This window comes from Rhinopithecus roxellana, chromosome 12, assembly GCF_007565055.1.
Source record: "Rhinopithecus roxellana isolate Shanxi Qingling chromosome 12, ASM756505v1, whole genome shotgun sequence".
Classification (NCBI taxonomy): domain Eukaryota; kingdom Metazoa; phylum Chordata; class Mammalia; order Primates; family Cercopithecidae; genus Rhinopithecus; species Rhinopithecus roxellana.
Genome location: NC_044560.1, coordinates 132,394,012 through 132,417,686, shown reverse-complemented (window position 1 = coordinate 132,417,686; position 23,675 = coordinate 132,394,012). Strand labels below are relative to the sequence as shown.

The 23,675-nt window shown below is 52.7% G+C and overlaps 2 protein-coding genes across 5 annotated transcripts; both read right to left on the bottom strand.

Moving 5' to 3' along the window:
- Nucleotides 1-1,736: 1,736 nt before the first annotated feature.
- On the bottom strand, nucleotides 1,737-10,582 carry DYRK1B (dual specificity tyrosine phosphorylation regulated kinase 1B). 4 transcript variants are annotated; one of them, XM_030942702.1, is made up of 12 exons: nucleotides 10,372-10,582; nucleotides 8,156-8,319; nucleotides 7,027-7,146; nucleotides 6,738-6,926; nucleotides 6,248-6,395; nucleotides 4,692-4,978; nucleotides 3,912-4,058; nucleotides 3,687-3,827; nucleotides 3,353-3,388; nucleotides 3,073-3,268; nucleotides 2,568-2,674; nucleotides 1,737-2,474 (listed from the first exon to the last, which is right to left on the bottom strand). In XM_030942702.1, the coding sequence occupies exons 2-12, from the start codon at nucleotides 8,216-8,218 to the stop codon at nucleotides 2,103-2,105; spliced, it is 1,806 nt and encodes a 601-aa protein (XP_030798562.1). In that variant the 5' UTR covers nucleotides 8,219-8,319; nucleotides 10,372-10,582; the 3' UTR covers nucleotides 1,737-2,102. The 4 variants fall into 4 exon arrangements, with proteins under 4 accessions (XP_030798562.1, XP_010379192.1, XP_030798563.1 ...); XM_010380890.2 differs by lacking the exon at nucleotides 3,353-3,388; XM_010380889.2 differs by having other exon boundaries at nucleotides 1,740-2,474; nucleotides 3,073-3,388.
- A 228-nt stretch (nucleotides 10,583-10,810) lies between these two features.
- FBL (fibrillarin) lies at nucleotides 10,811-23,297 on the bottom strand. Its single transcript, XM_010380885.1, has 9 exons — nucleotides 23,174-23,297; nucleotides 16,926-17,096; nucleotides 16,719-16,820; nucleotides 16,538-16,632; nucleotides 15,403-15,573; nucleotides 14,050-14,182; nucleotides 12,898-13,010; nucleotides 11,024-11,169; nucleotides 10,811-10,918 (listed from the first exon to the last, which is right to left on the bottom strand). The coding sequence occupies exons 1-9, from the start codon at nucleotides 23,181-23,183 to the stop codon at nucleotides 10,894-10,896; spliced, it is 966 nt and encodes a 321-aa protein (XP_010379187.1). The 5' UTR covers nucleotides 23,184-23,297; the 3' UTR covers nucleotides 10,811-10,893.
- Nucleotides 23,298-23,675: the final 378 nt, after the last annotated feature.

Sequence of the window (23,675 nt, the reverse complement as noted above, 5' to 3'; positions counted from 1 at the left end):
CTCCCCTTCCTAGCTATCGATACTGGTCAAGTTACCTAACCTTCTCTGTCCTAGGTATCATTTACAAATGGGAGATCACATCAGCACTTGCCTCCTAGGATTGTTCATTCAAGACATTAGTTACTGAGCATCTGCTGTTATGTGCTGGAGATATCCCTTCCCCACTCCTCCCTGCCTCCGCCTCCCACACAGCCTGTCAACCTTCTGGACGTCTCTCCTATCCCCTCTTGCCCTCCCGACGGTGACCCGTGCCCTGATCCATTCCCAACACCTCTTGCCTAGGAATCTATCACATCTGCCACCCTGGGTTCCCCGACCCCAGTCACTTTCCTGTTAATCTATTCTCATGTCACAGCAAACTGGGCCGTACCCCTTCCCCACTAAAAGTCCTCCCATGGCTCTTCATTGCCCTCAGGACAAAATCCAAGTTCCCTAAATGGTCAGGAAAATCTTTCACATCTCATTCATACAGAATTTTCAGTATGATCACCAACGCCAGATCACCGGCAGTCCATGTTCACACATCAAGCTGTTTCTGCCTCTGCTCAAGCCATTCCACCACACCGCCCCCGACCCCCAAAACATCCTTCCGTCTTCAGGTCTCAGCTGAGACAGCTCCTAGTCTTCCAGGATCTTCCTACCAGGGCCTCCTCGGGTTCCCACCGCGTTCTGCGCCGCCTCCATTAGCGAACATAGATACGTCCGCGACGGGGTCCTTGCCTGTCTCTCCTGCTGAGCGGGGCTTCCCGCAAGCCGGGCCAGGCACAGCAGCCAGTGATGTCCACGTGCTGGGGCCCCTTCAGGCCTCGGCGTCTACCGCCCACTCCGGAACTGTGAGCGACAACCGGCACGCTCTCCCAGCACGGCGCCGCGCCCACCTTCTGCACACCTCAAAGACCTCAACACCTGCGCCAAAGCCACCCAATCACGGTCTTCTCTCCACCTCCTAAACACCACGAACATCCAGGACCCGGCTACCTCAGACTGCTCATTGGCTGCCTGAAAACCCGCCCCCAAGCCTGAGCGAAAAGAACTCTGGTTCTTGTAGTTCCCCGACACCACAGAAAGCGATTGCTAAGTAGAACTCCATTTCCCAGAAAGCGCTGCGCCCCAGTGGTGGGAGACGGTACCCTTTGAACTGGGCAGTTCTTGATTGGCCGGTTGGGAGACGTACATTTCCAAATTACCATGGAAACAGGACCACTTACCTGGAACCCCGGGAAAATCTTTTTTCCTTAGAATCTCAAAACACTTTGTTTCGCGATGATTCCAAACGGTTGGAGAGTACACATGTGGGGGCAGGGTCCGTACCTCTTGTCTGCCTATTCCCCAGTTGGCGCCAACAAAGCCTGCTAAGTGTACTCAGCGGCTACTGGACGCCTGCTTGGCCTGAGGAGCCACTCCTGTGCTGGCTCTGCGGACGTCCCGGCTTATTAGGGTACCTGTTTCCCAGAGACAGGCCAGAGCTGAGCCTTTACCCTTTCAGTCTGTTTACCCAGGAAAAGGCAAATGTAGGCCAGGCTCCCATCCACTATCAGGATCCTATCCATGATCTATCTAGAATGCTGGTGCCCCAGACCTGCAGGCCCATGCCTGCAACAAGAGCCACAACTTCCCCCACAAGAGACGTCTCCACACCACAGAGCTCCTCCAGCACCCCCTCCACAAACCCCCTTCCCCACCAGGCCTCTGAGGGTCAGGTGAGGGAAGCCGAGGCCCTGCAAACGCTCAGGCAGGCATGTGAGAAAGCTCTTTACTGGGGGTACAGCGAGGAGGAGCAAGGCCATCTCCCCCTACCTGCCCCCACCCCCTCCTAGGGTCCTAGGGTGAGGGGGGTCTTCCCTCCACCGGACCACCACTGTCTTTGGTACAATAAATAGAAAAAAAGGGGGAGAGGGGCCCAAGGGTCCAGTCCTTAGTGGGGAGGGAGCGGCCAAACCCCTCTCCTTGACCCCCCTGCCCCAGGCCCCAATCAGTGCAGGCCTCACCCACCCCAGCTGGGTAGCAGCAATTCCAGTCAAGGAGAGAGATGAGGATGGGAGCCCAGGGCCCCCAGATGGGGGGGGTATGGCTTCAGGAGGGGCCCCAGGGAGGGGGCAGGGTCATGAGCTGGCTGCCGTGCTCTGGGGTACACCACGGAGGCCCAGGTGAGGCCCCAGAGTGGCAGGGTCATCAGGAGGCGGGAGGGGTGGACGACCTCCCGTCATCCGAGTCCGGAGGGCTGAGGCAGCCGGGTGCTGGGGGGCAGGCGCTGGGTGAGGTGGGGAGCAGTCAGCAGGCCCGCCCACCAGGCTCACATCCATCAGCTCCGGAGGTGGTGGTGAGGTTGGTGATGGAGGACGACCAAGGTATCGGGGCTGGGGGGGTAACTGGGCCCCGGTCCCAGGCAGTGATGAGGCAGAGGCCGGGGCTTGATGTGTCTTGTGGGGCACATCACCCCCTGCCCAGGGCCGCAGCGGCTGGGAGGGTGGGACCTAAAAAAGCAAAGGAGCCATGGATGATGGAGACCCCAGTCCTTAAGCCCCAGGCACCACTGCCCACCTCCAAAGCCCCCAAAGCTACATTACCTGGGGGCTGTTCATCTCACAGTCTGTGATAGGGGGCCCAGGGCCCCCACAATATCGGTTGCTGTAGCGATAGGTCCGGTTGTCACTGGAGGAGCCACTGGAGCCTCCTGGAAGTGCCAGGGAGGAGAGGTGAAGGGGCATAAGGTGAGAGAAGGTAGCAAGTGGGTTTTGGGATGGCTGAGTGAAGTTCGTGGCCCAGGCTCAGGTTCAGGCTTCAAGATCAGAGCCCACCTGAAGAACCAGGCCCAATTTTGAGATTTTAGATTGGAATTCAGTTTTGGGTTTTAGAGTCAGAACCAGTTTCAGGGACCTGAGCTCAAGCCCAATTTCAGAGATTGTGTCAGGGCCAGTTGGAGCTCTCCCATCCCACACGTCATCTTCGAGTTCAGGATCAGACAGTTTCAGAGCTCTTGTGTGAAGACCCAGTAACAAGATTCCCTAGGACAGGCCAAACCTGAGCAGCCCCCACCCCTGTTGTACCCCATTTGGGCACCTGGGCACCCACCAGAACTGGAGATGGAGCTGGCGGTGCTGGAAGAGGGGCAGGTGTCGAGAGGCGCGGGCGAGGTGGAGGCACTGCTGCCTGCCGGGCCCGTGTTGGTGGCCTCGTCGGCCGTGCGGCGGAAGAAGCCGTGCTGCAGAGCCCCCAGGGGGCTGATGCGGGTGGCGGGCTCATACTCCAGCATGCGCAGCACCAGGTCCTGGAAGCGGAGGTAGTCGGCGGGGCTGTGGCCCGGCTCCCCCGCCCGCCGGCCCCCGGGCCCGCCCGTCTGCACGCCCAGCACCTCCTGCAGCCGCCGTGTCCCGGGGCCCTGGTAATCCTGGCAGGGAGGGGGTGGGAGGGGGGGCAAGAGAGTGGCCGTCAGTGGGCAGGAGGGGCAGGGAGACACACATGGGGAAACAGAGGCACAGGAGAGAAAGTGGAAAGAAAAGCTAAGAAGAGTTGTGGGGTGGGAAGGAGAGATGGGAGATGGGGTGGGCAGGGGAGGAAGGAAAAGGACAGACAAGGGGGACAGGAAGGAAGGGAAAGACACAAGGGAGAGGGAGCAGGGGGAGAGAGCCCCAAGTGTGAGTGAGGGGCCACGGGGTGGGAGGAGTGGTGTGGGGCAGGGGCCGCACCTTCCTGAGTTCTTTTGTCCTTCGTAGGGTCCAGCCACCCCCAGGCAGCCGTTCAAAGTACTTGCGAGCCTTGGGCGCCTGGTCCAGCATGGCGGCCGGCGGGATGCCCAGCACCTCCACAATGCGGTTCATCTGGTCCACCTGTGAGCAGGTGGAAGTCAGGGTCATCAGGCCAGCCAGGCTCCACCCCCTCCACCTCCAGCACACCCCTTCCTGGGGGCACACCTCATTGGAGCCACTGAAGAGGGGCTCTCCGGTGTGCATCTCCACAAGGATGCAGCCCAGGGACCACATGTCAATGGCCAGGTCGTAGGGTGTGCCCAGGAGCACCTCAGGCGAGCGGTAGAAGCGGCTCTGGATATACTGGTAGATCTGGGAAAAGGGTCATCGTCAAGGGTCCCAGCCTCCCCTACTGGTCCCACTGACACCCCCAAAGCTAAGAGGACCCAACTAAGGACAGGCCTCTTGCTGACAAAATGGGCACTGAGGCTGCAAATCCTGCCATTATCAGCACCAGTTTTCTGGGAACCACTGGTGCCATCTTGTTTATCAATCTGGGGAGCCTGCTGGCCTAAAGAGACCCTGATCTCCACCCCCAACCCTGATCCTAGGCCTTTCTGGCAGAGGCTGACATTCCACAAGCCCTATACTATTGTCATTTTTAGTGGCAGCTCACACAGAGCTGCAAAGTTGAAGCCTTCCACCTCCATCCCCAGCTTTAAGAACACAGAATACAAAAACTTAGTGAAGCAGCACCCAGGGCTCAAACCCAACCCAACTTTACCCTGTTCACATCTGGCAGCTTCAAAACGAGCCCTGCCCCCTCAGGCTTCACCCTCCCCATCCTAGTGGGCAGTATATCCACACCCCCCGCCCCAAGCACTATCCTTCACTTCCAGCAGCTCCTAATAATCCCATCCCAGCCAAGCCCCGCCCCTAAGCCTCCCGTTGGCCCTGCCTCACCCAAAGCACTAGCCCTGCTCCCAGGACCGGGCTGCCCCATACCCTCTGGCCAAGCTGGCAGGAACTGCCGAAGTCCACGATCTTGATGGCGCTGCGCTTGGGGTTGCAGAGCAAGATGTTTTCGGGCTTGAGGTCGCAGTGAATGATGCTGAGCTCAGGCGTGGCCAGAAAGAGCAGTGCCGTGCAGAGCTGCTGCGCCAGCTTCCGGGTCAGGTTCAGTGAGACGCCGCGGAAGTGGGTGTTGCGCAGGAGGTCGTACAGGTTGTAGGACAGCAGCTCGAACACCAGGCACAGGTGGTTCCGGAACATGAAGTGCCGCTTCAGGTGCACTGCGAGGGAGGGGAGAAAATGGGCCAGAGAAGAAATGGCTCAGAGAGGGCAGGTGGTGGCCTGGGGTCATACAACACTCTTTGATCACTAGCCACACATGCTGTGCCCAGGGGTACCATCTGCTAGTCAACATCTTTTTATCTAACAAACAACTAGATTCACACAAGAAGTTAACGCTCTTTCCACGTCTCTGTCAAACCCTCCAATTAAACAAACGAGAAAGTTTCATTAGTTACTACTAGCTCTAACACATTCTACACTTCCTCCTTTAATTTCGTAACACTGCTTTCATCTCCCTTGTATTCATTTTTGTGGCAAAGGACACTAGTTTTCCATTTACTTTAAGGATGTACGTTTTCCTTTCAAACAAAACCATTTTAAAATCCACTTGCTGTTTATGATTATGTTGTGATGTTTATGTCCATTAAGAGGAATCAGTTTAAGGGAGGAGAAAGACTGGCACAGATGTTAAGAGTAACAGCTCTGGAGTCCACAGCCTCATCAAATTATAGCTCAATTAGTACAAACCGCCCCCTCATCCAAGTGACAGCACTTGAATGCTTGGGTTTCTTTTTTCCTTTGTTTTTGTTATTGTTGTTTGGTTGTTTGTTTGTTTTTTAAGACAGAGTCTACTCTGTCACCAGGTTACAGTGCAGTGGCATGGTCTTGGCTCATTGCAACCTCCGCCTCTAAGGTTCAAGTGATTCTCCTGCCTCAGCCTCCCGAGTAGCTGGGACTACAGGTGCCCGCCACCGCATCAAGCTAATTTTTTCATATTTTTAGTAGAGACAGGGCTTCACCATGTTGGCCAGAATGGTGTCGATCTCTTGACTTCATGATCCGCCCACCTCGGCCTCCCAAAGTGCTGGTATTACAGGCGTGAGCCACGCGCCCAGCCCCTTTTTTTGATTGTTTTTGTTTTGTTTTATTGAAGAAGAAACTAGGATGGAAGCCCGGGTTTCTCATCTTCAAGATGTTGGTAATAATGCCCTTCCCCTTATGGGCTGTGGTGAGTTAACTCACATAAAGCGCTTCCAAGAGAGCCTGGCCCTTGGTGAGCACTCAGTAACCTCTGACCACTACCAAGTAAATAGGACAAAAATCATAAAAGCAGCAGGAGAATCACTGATGTCAGTGAAGCACAGATCAAACCCTGCTCTGAAGATATCAGCCTCCTCCTGAGGGTGGGGCAGGGGTGTGACCCATCCCTACTGGCTCCAGCTCCCGCTATCCCAGGTGCCCATAGACCTGCCAGTCCCAGGCCTCACCTATGTAGTACTTCATCTCCGTGTCATGCTGGTTCATCAGCTCCAGCAGCCGCAGCTCAATCTGGGCCTGGTTCAGGAAGGCCTTTTTGTTCTTGATGATCTTGATGGCCACGAGCTCCTGGGTCTGATGGTCATAGGCTTTCACTACCTGTTGGGGCAGGGCATGTCAAGAAAGGGGTGGGAGCAGGGCAGAGCCAGGCACCATTCTCTCTCCAGGCAAGGAGGCCCACCGAGAACACTATGCACACTTCGCAGTTGAGTGCACACCATTAGTCAGGCACTGGTGGAAATGCTGGACGTGAAATAACAACCACCTTATGTTGAGTCTTGTTATTTAAACTGTTTTACAGAAAAGGCAACTGAGGCACAGGGAAACTAAGTGGGCTAGGGTGAGCGGCCCAGCATGGGATTTGAAGCCACTGAACCACTGGGTGTGTGGTCAGTGTTAGTGGGGCCTTGGATCAGGGTGGGAGAGGGGGGTGTCCCACACCTGGCCAAAGGAGCCTTTGCCAATGAGCGAGTCAATCTCATAGCGCTCCAGCCAGCGCTCGCCACTGCGCACAATGTAGTCATGGTTGTCGTCATCATAACCATGGTTCAGGACCTTCTTCTCCTTCTTGGTGCTCGAATCCTGGGGTGGCGCCTGCTGGGCCCGCCGCTTCTTCTTCGCATAGTATACCTGCCCAGCCAGCCAGCCAGGAGATGGGGACCGGTGAGTGACTCATGCCAGCAGCCAAGACCCTCGGCACCCAGCCCAGGATCTCCCAGCCCCTGCCCACCTCATTGATGTGCTTGTAGGTCTTGATGAGGTCCACAGAGAGCTTACGCAGCGGGGCTGAGGTTGCATCTCGGAAGGCCAGGGGCAGCCTCCGAGGCAGTAGCCGCACATCAGGCAATACCTGCAGTGCAGGGTGAGGGGTGGGCACTGAGGACAGGCCTTTACCTCCAACCTCAAGGGGAAGAACTATAAGGGCTGCTGGCGCATCATGTATTTGGTTGCTGTCTGTATTTGTTCCACCCGTTTAGGAAAGAAACTCCCCCAGGGCTGAGACTTTCTCTTGTTCTTACTGTACCTCCGGTGCCTAAAGCAGGGCCTGGTACACAATGGATACTCTTTCAGACCAGTGATGTGAATGAGTGAACCCGGACCTTTCACCCCCATCTTTACTCCTTTCTAACCTCAGTGGGAGAGATCATACGGAAAACCTGGGCTCTGTTCCTCCCCATTCTTCACTGTGAAGCCAGCCATTCTGGGTATCCTCTGAAGTTCCTCTATCTCAATTTACCCTCATCCCTTGGGCCCCAATCCATACCCCCACCAACTCTTTGCACAGTTCTTTCACCCCAAGACTCTTGGATCGGGATCTGGCCCCTGGACCTCCCACTCCATCCTGCTTCAAGCTCTGCATGTCACTGCCTTCACTGCCTCCAGCCTTGGAGAGCTTTGCCCTGCACCACCCATGCCTCTTGGCCTCAAGACCGTTTAGACTCAACCCCCCTCCCCATTCACCCCCTCCAGATCTTTCACTCTGAACTTTTCTTAGTGAGCATTTATTGGGCATTTACTATGCGCCAGGCACCATTCTAAGCATTCTACATGCATAGCATTAACTCATTTAATCCTCACAACAACCGGGTGAGGTAGGTATCATTATTGGCCTCATTTCACAGAATAGAAAACTCAAGTATGGAGAATCTAAGTAATTTAACCACTGGGTAAGGATTTGAACCAACCTCTCCAAACCCTGACTCTGCCTGAAAACTCCTCTGTTATTTTCTAATCCCATGGAACCCATTATGTGCCCAGGAGACTGTCTTGGGCAACCACACTACCTTTTGGTCTGGAGACCCTTCTATCCCCAGCCTCCCCCTACCACCAGGCAGGTGAGGAGCCAGCTGAACGCGTACCTGTGTGTGCTCCTGGGGCCCTGGGAAGCCAGAGAAGGGACCATGGCCCGGTGGGACGGCCATGGTGGGCTCAGAGGGCCGCAGGGGAGCGAGGCCTGGAGCGGGAGCCCGGCCGGGGGGCGCCTTCTTGCATCCTGCACCTCGGCTGCCACCGCCGCTGAGACCTGAGAGCAGAGAGGCGGTAGGAAAATAACATGGAACAAGGGATATGTGAATAGTGCCAGGCGGGGAAGAGGTGGGCATGAGAAAGGCAGGGAACAGAGAGAAGAGGAAAAGGCACAACAGAGCAACAGGTAGCAATGAAGAAAAGGGGCAGAGAAGTGGCAGCCAGGTGGGGGGTGGCACAGCAGTCCCTCGACAAATAATGACCAAGTAAATGATTAAGGCAGCACAAAGAGAACACATAAAAGACAATGATTGGGGGCCAGGCAGGGGTCGATATGAGCCATCACAGGGAAAGGAGGACAGGAAGACACCAATAATTCGGAGGAGGGAAAGAAAAAAGATAGAAACCACAGACAGTATGCAGAGGAGTAGGCTTCATTCTTTTGTCATTACTACTCATGGCCCTCCCTAGAGCCCCTAACACAAGATCCCACCCTTCTAAAGTCTTCCCTGAACATTAGGATCTCAGCCCGTAGTACAGCAAGGGCCACTATTTCAAGATCTATCCTTCTCAGTAGATTCCCTCAACCCAGAGAACTCTAGGATTCCCAAACCACATGAGTGTTCCCCTCCCAAACCACAGCAGAATCCTCTGCAGCCCTGAAACCACATCAGTGTCCTTGGGGACCTCCCAACCCCACCAAAGTTATCTGAGAACCTCTATAGAACAGAGTCCTATCTCTACGGCATTCTCATCTACCAGGGCACAACTTTCCTAGGGGACCCTCTAAATATCATGCCAAGACCGCTTCCCTATATCAGGTCCTCCATATTAGGAACCAGCCTTCCAGGCAGTCTCCCTGTACCATATCCCAGTTCCCCCTGCCACAACAGGGTTCTTCCCCATATTACTCCAAGACCCCATCCCCATCAAGGCCCACTCCTCCTGACGGGAGAAGGTGTCTCTTCCCACAGTTTAGAGTGAACATCTTTTCTCCCCTACACTACTTCCTTGCCCTCCTACATACACACACACAGACTGCCTAATATTCCTACCAGAGACCCTTCTCCAGGCACCCCTCTTTATACCAGGGTCATTCCACAACTGTGTCCACTCCTACAGGGCCTCAAAGCCAAATGCCCAAGTATCACATAGGGTTCTCTCCTCCCAGAGTTGTCAGCCACAGCAAAAATCTTCTCCCCAGTGGGCCATTCTCTCCCCCATGTCAAATCCCTTTCTCCTATTCCATGCCTCACCACTCCACGACTCCTCCACCCTTGGAGCTTCCCCCCAAAACAACCTCTTTTCCGGGGCCCTCCCACACCAGGGCCATCTCTCCCAGCCCCCCCCCCTACCCGGGTCAGGGCTGGCGCGGGGCCCACGGGGGGCTGGGGCGCGGTGGGGCCCCCAGTGGGGTGGGCGAGCGGCCAGCATGGCGGCGGTGGCAGCGCTGAAAAGGCGACCGCCTGTCCCTGGCCCGGCCGGCCCCGCGGCAGGGAGGGCAAGCGGGACGGGCGGCCCGGTGGGTGACAACAGCAGCCGCCGCTGCCACCGGGGGCGGGGAGAGGAGGGGACAAGGGTCAGCCCGGGGCACGCGGGGGAAGAGTGGAGCAGGTGGACGGGGGAGGGGCGACACGCCCCACCCTGAGTGGCCACCAGCCCCTAGGGACCCGGCGTCCCGCCCCCCACCCAGGAGGCCCTCCTGGGCCTGCCGAGACCGGCAGGCGGGGCCCGACTGAGCTTGGCAATCGGCACCTGCCATGGCAACAACTGTGCCATTGGTCGCTGGTGCCAAGAGCTCAGCCAATCACAGCCTAGGGCAGCTGTTGCTAGGCAACGAAGAAGCGGCCCGCGGAGCCGAGCCCAAACAAAGGGCGGGAGTGGGGCCCAGCTACCCCCTCCCAGCCTCCCTCCCGCAACTGCTCCCTCGGGCTTGGCCGGTTCCAGGAATTCAACTATGAATAGCCAGGCAGGGCCCGCACCTGCCCGCCACCCCCCTCCTCTCCTCCCTTGGCCTCGCGCTAAGTCTCGCGGCGACGCGGGCAGGGCGGATCCCGTCCTGCCCACCTCCCTGCGACCGCGTGCAGCCCCACCGTCCCTGCGCCGTTACCTGAGGGAGCGGGCAAGGGGACTCAAACTGCTCGGGGAGCCCGAGCTCAGACCTGCCCACAGGCTGAGGGTATCCGGCAGACGCGGCAAGCCAGGGCCCCGATTACCCAGTAATGCAACCAGCAAAATGGCGACCACAACAAACCGGCCCCCCCACGCCCTGGACTCCGCCCCCATCCCGCCCTCTCCGCTCCCCTCACGTGACCCAGACTGCCACTCCGCCTGCGCGAAACGGCCGCTTACCTGTACGCATGTGCAGTGAGCTACCAATCCCACCCAAGAACCGAAATCCGGGCTGCGGCTGCGCAAGAGGCAGCTACAAACGGAGCATGTGCTCTGTGACCGGGTGAGAATTTACCCCACGACCCCGCAAAGTTAACCAAGGGTGCATGCGCCCTGTGTCAGCAGGTCAAGGGGAGGAATGAGCAGCAGACATGGGAGACGGATGAGTCTTTTAATAGAAAAACACACGTGCAACAGTATCAACAACACACATCTCTAGCAATCCAGACAGCGCTGAACTTCAGTTCTTCACCTTGGGGGGTGGCCTGTGAGAGGAAGATACGTGATGAAGAAGGATCCCCAGGATCATGGCACTCGGGGTGCAAGGGACAGAGATGTCTGTCTTGGTGTATTGCTGGGCCCCTGCTCACCTGTACACTCCCACGACCACAGCATGGTCTCTTTCATATGGCTCAAGGGTCAACTGCTCCTGCGGCTTCATATTCTCCTGCTGCATCTTTTTCACTTCGGAGGCAAACACAGCCTCGGCTGAGGCTGTGGAGTCAATGCAGTTGGCCTAAAGAGGAGAAAGGACTGACTGATGTCTACAACAGGGCTTTGGGCTGTTTTCCTCTTGTGTGCTCTTTAAACCAGATGTTTTCATTGTTAATTCAAGTAAAACTCAGTGCTGTGCTTCTAATGTGTCCCCCAAAGTTCATGTGTGGGAACCTTAACGCTTAAATGCAACAGAACTTAGATGGGCCTTTGAAAGATGATTTAGGTCATGACGGCTCTGCCTTCCTGAATAGACTAATGCTATTATCACAAGAGTGAGTTCCTGATTAAAAGCATGATTATGCCCCCTTTCTATCTTGCTCTCACCCTTCTGCCAATGGATGACAGCAATTTGGCCCTCGCCAGATTCAGACCCCCAATCTTGGACTTTCCAGCCTTCGGAACTGGTAGCCAAATAAATTTCCGTTCATTATAAATTACCCAGTCTAAGGCTGGGCGTGGTGGCTCACACCTGTAATCCCAGCACTTTGGGAAGCCAAGGCAGGTGAATCACGAAATCAGGAGATCGAGACCATCCTGGCCAACATAGTGAAACCCTGTCTCCACTAAAAATACAAAAATTAGCCAGCTGTGGTGGCACACACCTGTAGTCCCAGCTACTCGGGAGGCTGAGGCAGGAGAATCGCTTGAACCCAGGAAATGGAGGTTGCAGTGCACTGAGATCATAACACTGCACTCCAACCTGGCAACAAAGTGAGACTCCATCTCAAAAAATAAAAATAAAAAAAATAAATTACTCATTCTATAGCATTCTGTGATAGCTGCATAAAAAGGGCCAAGACACTTGGGTTTAGGAAATGTGATAAAAGGGCTTAATTAAAGAAGTTTCTGGCTGGGTTCATGCCTGTAATCCTAGCACTTTGGGAGGCTAAGGCGGTGAGATTGCCTGAGTTCAGGAGCTCCAGACCAGCCTGAGCAACATAGCGAAACCCCATCTCCACTAAAAATATAAGTTAGCCAGGTGTGGTGGCACACATCTATAGTCCCAGCTACTTGGGAGGCTGAGGCATAAGAATTGCTTGAACCTGGGAGGCGGAGGTTGCAGTGAGCTGAGATTGCACCACTTCATGCTACCCTTGTGACACAGCGAGACTCTGTCTCAAAGTAAAAAAAAAAAAAAAAAAAAAAAAAGGTTTTAGTTTGCTTTGGATTTGAAGCAGGAAGCCTCAAACAGTCCTATTTATCTAAAAGCCAGTGCTTACATTTTATACCCAGGAATTGTTTGGTTTATTTCTACTTCCTCTTCTTTAATAATAGTAGTAATGCAGTTGAGAATAATAAAACAAATGTAGTAAAAGGCTAACAAATGGTGAACCGTGTGAAGGGTGATGGGGGAGTTCTCCATTATTTCTAAATAAAACGTTGTGAAAGATGCACCTAGCTTTTATCTAGTATCTATTCTAGGCCAGGATCTTTTCTAAACACTTCATATATATTGACAAATTTGATCCTGTCATCCACCCTGAAAAAGATTAGTATTTCTATTTCACAAGTGAGGAAACTGAGGCATATAGGTTAAGTAACTTGCTCAGTTACACAGCAGGCTGGAATGAGATGGTCAGACTCAATTTTGCACTTGACCACTGCATTCTCCTGTCTCTTTAAATCCAAAGCTATAGTTTTGCAAACTTGGTCCCTCTGTTTTGGGTGGCTATTTGACAGATACAGATAGAGAAGATACCTCCCTAGAACACTGCCACCCCATCTTAGACTCCTCCAAACCCCGCACCTTAATGGAAATCACAAAGTGTCCTCCATTACGCAGGAAGGTGTGGGCATTCAGGGCCACAATCCGGGTCTGGTCGGGCTGGGCCACATCAGCAAAGATCACATCCACCATTGCTAAGGAGAAAGGGGCAGCAGTTACAAGTTGGAGTCAGGGATCATCCCAGACCCTCCCAGGGGCCTATGCCCATCACCAGCAGGTTCCTGGGAGATTCTCCCTGCCTCCAGTTTCACTCCCCACCTCCACTGGTCCCCCTCCCTCCAGTATCCCAAGATGAGTCCAAAACCCACAGTCACATCATTCATCCACTCTTCTTGGAAACCATGGTTGCCACCTACTCTGTGGCCAGCCCTGGGCCGGGCGTGGGGGACATAGAGACGAGTCAGACCCGGACCCTGCCCTCGAGACGCTCCCGGGTCTGGTGGGGAGAGACACGTCATCAAAAAGACAAGTAAGAGTGAGTGAGCACTTATAGGGAAGAGAGTCTGCAGGACCGTGAAATGAAAACAAGTCGCAGAACAAAGGGGATGGTATGAGTGCATGGGGGAAAAAACACAGAAAGAAAAATAAGCAGAATGAAAAATAATGTATTTAAGGCAGTGTGACTTTTCAGAAATGAAAAGGTGGTATAATGAAAACTGATTACTCAAAACCTGGGAAAAGCAGACATCAAATTGTTCTCATCAGTTACCTCTGGGGGTGGTTTATAAGGCTTTTCAACTTTTATATTATACCTTTGCATGTTTTTTTAAACAAAGTCATTAATATTCACAATGGGCCCCTCCAGGTCAAGCCATGCTCAGTTTGTTTTCTGGGCTATGCTCTCACCAGCCAATGATAAGGACCCCCGAAAGGAGGCTTTTTATGCAGGGGCAGTGTAATAAATACAGGAGGCAGGAAGTACAGGAGACCTAGGAGATGGGGAGGAGACTGAAGGAGAGGAGCTTGGCCCTCCAAGGGTGGCTTCCAAGATTCTGAAGTCAAGCTGCCACCTCTACAACCTCACCTAGCTCCCCTTACCCCTTTCTATTCCTGGAGACTCAAGAGGTCTGCTCATCCACTCCAACTCCATCCAAATCAGGGGTCCACTGGCTTCTTCCAGGAAGCCTGCAGTGGCCTGTCCTACCCCACCGGGGCCACCCCCAGACCCCTCACCGATGAGCATGCGGTATTTGTGTGGGTGCCGAGCATCCTCGATCACAGGAATGATGTTGGTCCTCTTCTTGGCCAAGTTAATGAGGTCACGGCCAGAGCGGTGGGAGAACTCGACTGCATAGACTAGACCATCCTAAAATAAATTAAAAATGAATCAACAATGATGCTAGTTCTCAGGCATGGAGTGCCTACTTTAGGCCCATACACTCTACACAGCATCTCTTCCAACCCCCAAATCAAAACCCTACCATATAATGACTATTGTTATCATGCCCATTTTACACACGAATACACTGAGGTCCAGACATAAGTCACCGGTCGAGGGTTATTCAGCAAGTAGCAAAAGAACCCAAAGAACCCAATCCCATCTGCCTGAGAGCCCAGGCTCCCAACACAGGCTTAAAGCCAGGAAGCCAAGGCACAGAGATGATGTAACCATGGGTCAATCACTGCTGTAAGCACCTTTCAGAAATTAACTCATTTAATCTTCACAAGTCTATGTTCCAGAGAGGTAAACTGAGGCTTGGATGGGTTAGGTAACTTGCCTGATTAAAGCCTGACAGTTTGTTTTCTTGTTTGTTTGTTTTGTTTTGTTTTTGAGACGGAGTCGCGCTCTGTTGCTCAGGCTGGAGTGCAGTGGTGCAATCTCAGCTTAGTGCAACATCCACCTCCCAGGTTCAAGCAATTCTCCTGTCTCAGCCTCCCGAGTAGCTGGGACTACAGGCACAAGCCACCACACCCTGCTAATTTTTGTATTTTTAGTAGAGACGGGGTTTTACCATATTGGTCAGGCTGGTCTTGAACTCCTGACCTCAGGTGATCCACCTGCCTCGGCCTCCCAACATGTTGGGATTAAAGGCATGAGCCACCTCGTCTGGCCAAAGCCTGAGGCTTTAAGACACTACATTTAATAGCTTATAAACACGTAAAGTAACAAAGGGTAATGGAGTGGGACATGTGGGTGCCAGGGGCCCTCTAAATGGGAAGCCTATACAGGCTCAGAAACCATGAGATCTCCTGGTTCTTTCTAAAGAAACCAGAAAAGCAGGTTTTAGCAGCATAAAATTTTAAAGAGGCCCATCAAATCAAATAGTCTGGTATCTATACTCCCAGCTGTCTCTCTAACGTTGGTCACCCCATACCCACATCTCTTCCCTTGAGGCCAAGAACCCAGGAGCGAGGTTGAATGACATTATCTGGTTCAAGCGGCTCCTTTTACTCACAGGCACTGTGACAGAAAAAGGCCTGGCCCTAAGTCACACAGTGAAGGCAAGCAGTCAAACCCTGCTATTCCAGGTTGGCAGAGGGGAGGGAGCCTTTGCCTCCTGCCTGACTCTCCATCCACTCACTCACCGGACCGACGATGTCAGAGACATGGGAGACGGTGGTGCCCGAGGCAGCCCCGAGGTAGAGCACCTTAGCCCCCGGTTTGATGTGGATCTGGTCCACACCACCCAGGATTGCTGCTGCCAACTTGGAGCGGAAAGGGTTCCAGGCTCGGTACTCGATTTTGTCATCTCCTTCCTAGATGACAGATGGGGACAGAAGTCAGTGCTAGGCTCTTCTGCAGGACCTCACTGCCCTTAACCCTAGGACCCTTGAAAGGAACTGGGCCATCCTATCACTGCACAAGAACTCAACGTGAGTACAGAGCAGTGACCATGCACATGCCGTCGCTGCCCTCTCATAGAGGTTACTGACTCAAGGGGCAGCAACAGAGAATAAACACAAAGAGTAACAGTAAAACCAGCACTCGTTCAACAAACATGCACTGTGCCAGCATCTACGGTGTGCCAGACCCTGCTGTAGGCGCTGGGGACACAAGACAAGGATCCCTGCCCAGAAGGCGTAAGTATTCACCGAACTAGCTAAATATAACATGGCATATGAGATGGTGACAGGTGTTAAGGAGAGAAGACAAAGTCAGGAAAGAAGACATGAAGTTTGGGAAGCAGGGAAAGGAGCAGGTGAAAATGAGAAAGGGGGCCAGGGAGGGGCTGAAAGGCAGATTCCAAATCAGACCTGAAGGAGGCAAGGGGCCATTCAAGTTATCTGAGGAAGGACATTCCCAGGAGAGAGAAAGCAATTAGGAAGGCCCCAAGGCCTTGACAGGCAGAGTGGTGTGAGGCAGCCTGGAGAAGCAGATGATAAGGACGCAGCCTCCCACAGAGCTGGGAGTGGGAGAGCAAGGCCAGGGTGGCTGGAGGACACTTGGTCAGATGGTTAGTGAAGGAGACAAGGCCGGGGGCCAGGCAGGGGGAACTAGAATGCGCAGGGTCTTGGAGGCCACAGTGAAGACTCAGGGGTCTAACCTGAAGGCAGTGGGGAGTCACAGAAGGCGGATTAGGAAGGGAGCAGACAGTGTGGTTTGCATATTATGACAATCCTCCAGCTGTCATGTGCAGGACACAGGGTGAGGGTAGACACAGACTACTGGCTACACCCTCAGCTGCGACCCTGGTGGCTTGGACAGGGGCCCAGTTCTCACCGAAATCGAGACTCTCTTCTCCCCATAAACTGATTCCCCAGGGACCAGGTTTTTGGTGACCAGTGCATCTTCCTTTCCTCGACAAATGAAGACACCTAGGTGAGGGGATCAGAGCAGTGGTGAGGCCCCCTCGCCGCTCCCTGCCCCGAAGCCCAGCCAGCTCCCTGCCTTCCTCACTCACCCTCATGCCTATGCGGCTCCACCATCACATTCTTCCCCGACTGGTTTCCTCTTTTGCCTCCCCGACCACGACCCCGGTTGCCGCCAGAATGGAAGCCTCCACCTATAAAGGAGAGGTACAACAGGAGAGAAAGATCCTGAATCTCCGCCCTCCCCACTCCCCGCCTCAGGAAGGCCTCCTCCATAACCCCTAGCCAACCTTACTCACCACCTCTTCCTCCTCCTCCACCGCCGCCGCCACCGCTGCCGCCTCCTCGTCCACGACCTCTAAAGCCTCCACCTCGACCTCGGCCCCCGCCAAAGCCCCCTCGGCCTCCACGACCACCACGGTCACCAAAGCCCCCTCGGCCGCCAAAGCCACCCCCACGGGGACTGAAACCTGTGGTGGAAACAAAAATAGGAATCAGGGCAATGAAGCTTGAGAGGTGAAGCCACCTTGTACCCAGCAATACCTCTCAGGCAAGAAACCTGAAATACGTGTGCCCGTGTACAGCAGGACACATTTCCAAGAATGTCCACAACAAAAGAAAAGCGAAGACTAACCCAAATGTCCATCAATAGAATGGACAAACAGAAGATATTCACAATCAAGATCGCGAAAATGACCTTCGGTTATACACAACAGACTAATGTGAAAATCATAATACCTTTTTGTGCTTAGTGCTTTTTTTGAGATGGGGTCTCGCTCTGCCCCTCAAGTTGGAGAGCAGTGGCGCAATCATAGCTCACTGCAGCCTTGAACTCCTGGGCTCAAGCAATTCTCCTGCCTCAGTCTCTGAAGTAGCTAAATTACAGGTGTGTGCCACAACTCCCGGCTAAGTTTTTTTTTTTTGTAGAGATGGAGGTCTCACTATGTTGCCCAGGCTAGTCTCCAGCTCCTGGCTCAAGTGATCCTCCTGCCTTGGCCTCCTGAAGTGCTGGGATGACAGGTGTCAGGCACCACACCCAGCCACAATCACGTTGCCCAAGAAAAGGGGCAAGGGAATGAGAAATGCAAAACTCATGATATTGGCAAATGGGAAGGAGATACTAATAGGGGGTTGGGATAGGGGAGGAGTACGTGAGTAGATGTAGGTTACTGTTAATATCCTCGTTTCCTTGGTTGCATAGCAGAGTCACAGAATTCATTCCATGTCAATATTAATTACTGTGAAGAGTGAGCCCCTGCATATGAGCACATGCTGGGACAACAGGGTCCCCTAGACTCTGGAAACGTCTTCATACCCTCCCACTCCTGACCTTGGAGCTGGAAGAAAAGTGTCAACCCCAGCCCCACAACAGAGGGGAGTACAGCACGATGTCATCCCTAACTCATCTCCCTGCTTCCAAGCTTAAAGACGTCCCTGTCCGCTCAGGGGAAAAACAAGAAAAAGCAGAACAAACTGCCATTAAAGAATGGGCTACACTTTACAAGTAGTTTGCGGCGTGTCAGTAAGAAATAATATGTTAAAGAAATAATAGACTCAGATAGGCTTTATTCTTACCAGTTCAGGACAGCAAACACCATTAGCACAAAACAATGTTTAAAACAGCACTCTGGTGCTAACAGATTCAATATTTTCTGCGATTTGGTTTCAAAAACTCAGAAGTACTAAATCACACAAGTTAAAAAAAAAATAGTTGGAAAACCAGTGGTTTAAAATTATCTCACATGATGTAATCTATTCAATAATAAGTTTGCTCATGTTTTTTGTACAGATACATTATGATCTTATCCTACGAACCCTTCATGCACCTTAATGGTATTACAGATAAAAAATGTATCTTTTAACCTAATTTAATCTTTAAAAATGAACGGTTTCATTTTCAAAACTTCCAAACATAACAAAAAGTTGTTTACTTTTAATCTTCTACTCCCTCTACAGTCCACTTTTCACACAGCAGCTAATACATGCTGTGTTTAAAACAGCAAGTCAGATCTCATCATGCCCTTGCGCAAATCCCTCCAATGGTTTTCCACCACATCCAAAACGAAATAAAAATTCCTTTCCCTGGCTTACAAAGCCTGAAATCAAAGCCTAAAATCCTTAGGCTTTAAATTCTGATTTCATTGCTCTGAGCGCAAGGTCTTCCCCTCAATAAAGCTCTCCAGGTGACTCCAAGGTGCAGCCCGCATTGGGAATCATCCTCGTAAGGATCTGGCCTGTGCTGACTTCCCTGACTTCATTCTATGCTGGGTCCCATGCTCTTCCCCACCAAGCATACACAGTCCAGCTTCTAAATCTTTTCCACGTGCTGTCCCCACTGCCCGGCTCCTGCAGACATGTGCACGGCTCACTCGCTCCTTCACTGCATTCTGGTCTATGATAAAATGTTAGTTCCTCAGAAGGGCCTACTTTGGCCATCGTACCCTTACCCTGCTTTATTTCCCTTCAAATCAGTGATGACACATGGCATTTTTAATATTATTACCGCCTGCCTCCCCCGCTAAGATCAAGCTCCAAAGGGGCAGGGATTTTTAATTGTTTTGGTCACCACCGCATCCCCAAAACCCTGCACAACATCTGGCACGAAGTATGGGCTCAATAAATGTTAAATGAGCACTGTGCTGATGATTCTTAAACCCTGGGCCCTGCCTCAAGGAGAAAGCACCCTCTTTTTGTTCAGAAAGCACGTGATCCATCAGCTGGTGACCAGGGAAGCGCTGGTCACTCCCCTCAAGTATCCCTTATGGAGAGACTGGCAATGTTGTTGCCACTCTCCACCCTAGTGAGTAAGGAAGGTTCACAGGGGTCTTGAAAACTTCATCTGTAAGACATGGAACAATATAGTGCCAGGCCAGGTGCCGTGGCTCATGCCTGTAATCCCAGCACTTTGGGAGACCCAGGCAGGTGGAGAGTTTGAGGCCAGGAGTTCAAGACCAGCCTGGCCAACATAGTGAAACCCTGTCTCTACAAAAAAATTAGCTAGGCATGGTGGCACATGGCCGTAATCCCAGCTACTTGGAAGGCTGAGGCACAAGAATCAATTGAACACAGGAGGTGGAGGTTGCAGTAACTTGAGATGGTGCCACTGCACTCCAGCCTGGGTGACAGGGATTCAGTATCAAAAATAAATAAATAAAAAAATGCAGTGCCCATCCTATAGGGCTGTAAAGATTAAATGCCTTGTACACACAGAGCACTTCACATATACACTATCTGGCACCTACTTTGAACATCATCACTCAAACTCAGGGGAACGAGTCTCCTCTTCCCTCCTCATGCACCTTAATGGTATTAACGATGAAAATGTAACTTTTATTTTTATTTTATTTTATTATTATTTTTTTTTTTTGAGACAGAGTCTCGCTCTGTCGCCCAGGCTGGAGTGCAGTGGCGCGATCTCGGCTCACTGCAAGCTCCGCCTCCCGGGTTTACGCCATTCTCCTGCCTCAGCCTCCGAGTAGCTGGGACTACAGGCGCCCGCCACCTCGCCCGGCTAGTTTTTTTTTTTTTATTTTTAGTAGAGACGGGGTTTCACCGTGTTAGCCAGGACGGTCTCGATCTCCTGACCTCGTGATCCACCCGCCTCGGCCTCCCAAAGTGCTGGGATTACAGGCTTGAGCCACCGCGCCCGGCGAAAATGTAACTTTGAATAGCTACTCCTAATGTGATCTTTTAAAATGAACAGTTTCCTTTTCAAAACTCCAGAACATAACCAAGAGTTGTTCACTTTTTATCTTCTATCCCCCTACAGTCCACTTTCCACACAGCAACTAATAAGTGCTGTTTTTGTTTTGTTTTGTTTTATTACACTTTAAGTTCTAGGGTACATGTGCACAACGTGCAGGTTTGTTACATATGTATACATGTGCCATGCTGGTGTGCTGCACCCATTAACTCGTAATTTACATTAGGTATATCTCCTAATGCTATCCCTCCCCACTCCCCCCACCCCACAACAGGACCCGGTGTGTGATGTTCCCCTTCCTGTGTCCAAGTGTTCTCATTGTTCAATTCCCACCTATGAGTGAGAACATGCGGTGTTTGGTTTTTTATTCTTCCAACAGTTTGCTGAGAATGACGGTTTCCAGCTGCATCCATGTGCCTAATAGCACTCAGATCTCATCATTTTCTTGCCCAAACCCTCCAACAGTTTCCCAAAGCCAGGACCTTCATTTAGGGGAGATGCCACAGCTAGGCTTATGAAAGTCTCAACCCAGGCCTAATAAAAAGGAAGTATTGGCATGTGCACGGGGCGGAGTGGGCAGGAGTGTAAACTTTCAATCCCAGATACTCAAAACATCTCATTTCAGGTCCTGGAGCTTTTTGGGGAAAATGTACCAAAAGCACCCACTCCTCAGAAAAAACACATGTTCACACAAACTTTTCCACTAAGTTCTTTTTTGGGGAGGAGGGGGTTCCACAAACTCCCTGATTTAAAATCTGCTCTCCTTCCACAGCCTTCTCCATCTCAAACATGGCAATTCCATCCTAGCTACACACCCCCAAACCCTTGGTTATCCTTGACTCTGCTTGCACACCCACATACAATCTGTTGGTTCTGTCTTCAAAAGCATGTAAAACTGTCAGCATGTCCACTGCTTCCATCCTGGTCCACCACACCACCTCCTAGATTACAGCAACAAGCTTCCCACCGATTTGCCTGCTTTCACATTGGCCACCCTGAGGTCTTTCACACATCGAAGCAAGAAGAATCCCTTTTAAAAATGTCAGACTGCACCACGCCCCTGCTCAAAAGCTCCCAAAGGGTTCTCTCACTCAGACTAAAATTCTTACTAAAGAGCTAACACCTGAGGCCGGGCGCGGTGGCTCAAGCCTGTAATCCCAGCACTTTGGGAGGCCGAGACGGGCGGATCACGAGGTCAGGAGATCCAGACCATCCTGGCTAACACGGTGAAACCCCGTCTGACTAAAATACAAAAAAAAACTAGCCGGGCGAGGTGGCGGGCGCCTGTAGTCCCAGCTACTCGGGAGGCTGAGGCAGGAGAATGGCGTGAACCCGAGAGGCGGAGCTTGCAGTGAGCTGAGAACTGGCCACTACACTCCAGCCTGGGCGACAGAGCGAGACTCCGTCTCAAAAAAAAAAAAAAAAAAAAAAAAAGAGCTAACACCTGACAACTTTTACAACTTCACATTCTACCACACAACGGAGGAAGGTTGGAAGAAGGGGTATCCTCCATTTCTGAGGGAATCATAGACCAGGATGCCTGCAGGCAAGTCAGGATCTCAACAGGAGAGATACTTGGCCTACAATCCCTCACCTCACTTCATCAGGAGAGCCCCCAAACACGGAAGAGAAAGGGAGCTTGGGAGAAGGGCACGGATCCACAAATCTCCTGCCAGGTGACTCCAATCTCTCCACACAAACACACACAAAAAAGAAAAATAAAGCCTGTTCCAGGAAAACAGACCCTTTGGGCCATGGTGGAAAATTCTCCAAACTCAGTGAAGCAAGTTCTCACACAGACGAGTGGAGGTTGGGCAGGTCAGATGGAGGAAGTGCTCAGACACCACGGAGAAGGATTCTAGTTTTGTTCTCTTTGAGAAAGATAAAGGTAACAATTAGAGCCAATACTATTATTTCAAACACTGCTATTTGTTTTTAAACGTCGCTTAATCCTAACTAGCGCCATTTTACTGATGAGAAAACAGAGGCTCAGAGAGGTAAAGCCACTTGCCCAAGGTCACACTGCAGGCTAAGAAGCTGAGCCAGAACTGAAATACTGAACTGAGGCCTTTCTGTCAAAGCTAGGACCCTCCTCATTCCACCATGAAGGCAGTGGGTTCAGCAGACTCTAATGGAAAATCGAAAGAAAACCACTTACGTCCTGTGACAACCACCCACCCCCCTACCCCAATCTAATGCCGAGCTTGTTAAGTCTCGCCCCGGAGGTGGAAATCTTAGTCCCCAAATCTCCACTCCATCCCTGGGGATCCGCCCCCCGTAAGTGCAGAAGGCGGGAAAGTGAGCCAGACTGCCGCACACGGCCAACCGAGGAGTCCTCCGCTCCGGCCCACTCGGAAAAGCTGGGTTTGGGGGATAAGGGGATGGTGGTGGTGGCAGCGACAGGGAAGGCAAATAGGGGCTTCCCACACACATCTCCAGGACCCAAGGTCAGGAACTCTCCATCTCCGACCCAAGACTGATTCCCAAAACACGCCCAGCGATCCAAGACTCCAGATGCCGGGATCCAGACTCTAGTCCAAGACTCCTGAGTGCCGCCTCCTGCCCAATATCCAAAATCCCTATTAGACGGCCTCAATGAGACGAACCCCAGGTCAAGACCCCCAATGCCAGGTCCAAGGCCTTCTTCGACTCACGACCGTGACCTCCGAAGCCAGTCACAAACCCCTAGACCTCCTGGAATCAGGATCCCCCTTCCCACAGGAGACTGGATCCGTGCTCAGAACCCCTGCCCCCAGGCCAAGGCCCCACCCCTCCGATTCTGGCCTGGCACCCAGATTCCCGCCCGGCCTCCGTCCCTGATCCCGGACCCCACCCCAGCCTGACCTGGCTTCATGGCGAGCCCTGGTTTGTGCGGCTCCGGAGCCCGCGGCGTTCACAACTCCACGAGTCCGGGGCTTTCGCACGTGGAAAAGAGCGCAGGCGCGCGGCGACGTGCAGCGCGTGACGCAACCACGTAGCACCGCCCCGGGCCCCTGCCCCTCCCGGAGCTCGGCGCACGCACAGTGGGCGTGGATTCTCGAGCCTATTGAAACTACGCCGGTTGCTCTCACTGTCTGCCTTCCCAGCCTTTGCTTGTGCAGCGGTCTCCCTAAACTCGCTTCCAGTTTCCTCTTCCCCAGTGCGAGCACCCCAATAATCAGGGCTCATAGCGAGGCCTGTGCCCTCTGCCCCCTCTTTTGTATTCCTAACTCCCTGAGGTCCCTGTACACCCAAAACGGCTTCTCTGACACATTTCCAGCGCTAAGAACAGTGACCGACTCTGGGCTTCCATTCATACATCCGAAAAACATTTACCGTGCACCTCCTGTGTACCAGGCGGTGTTCT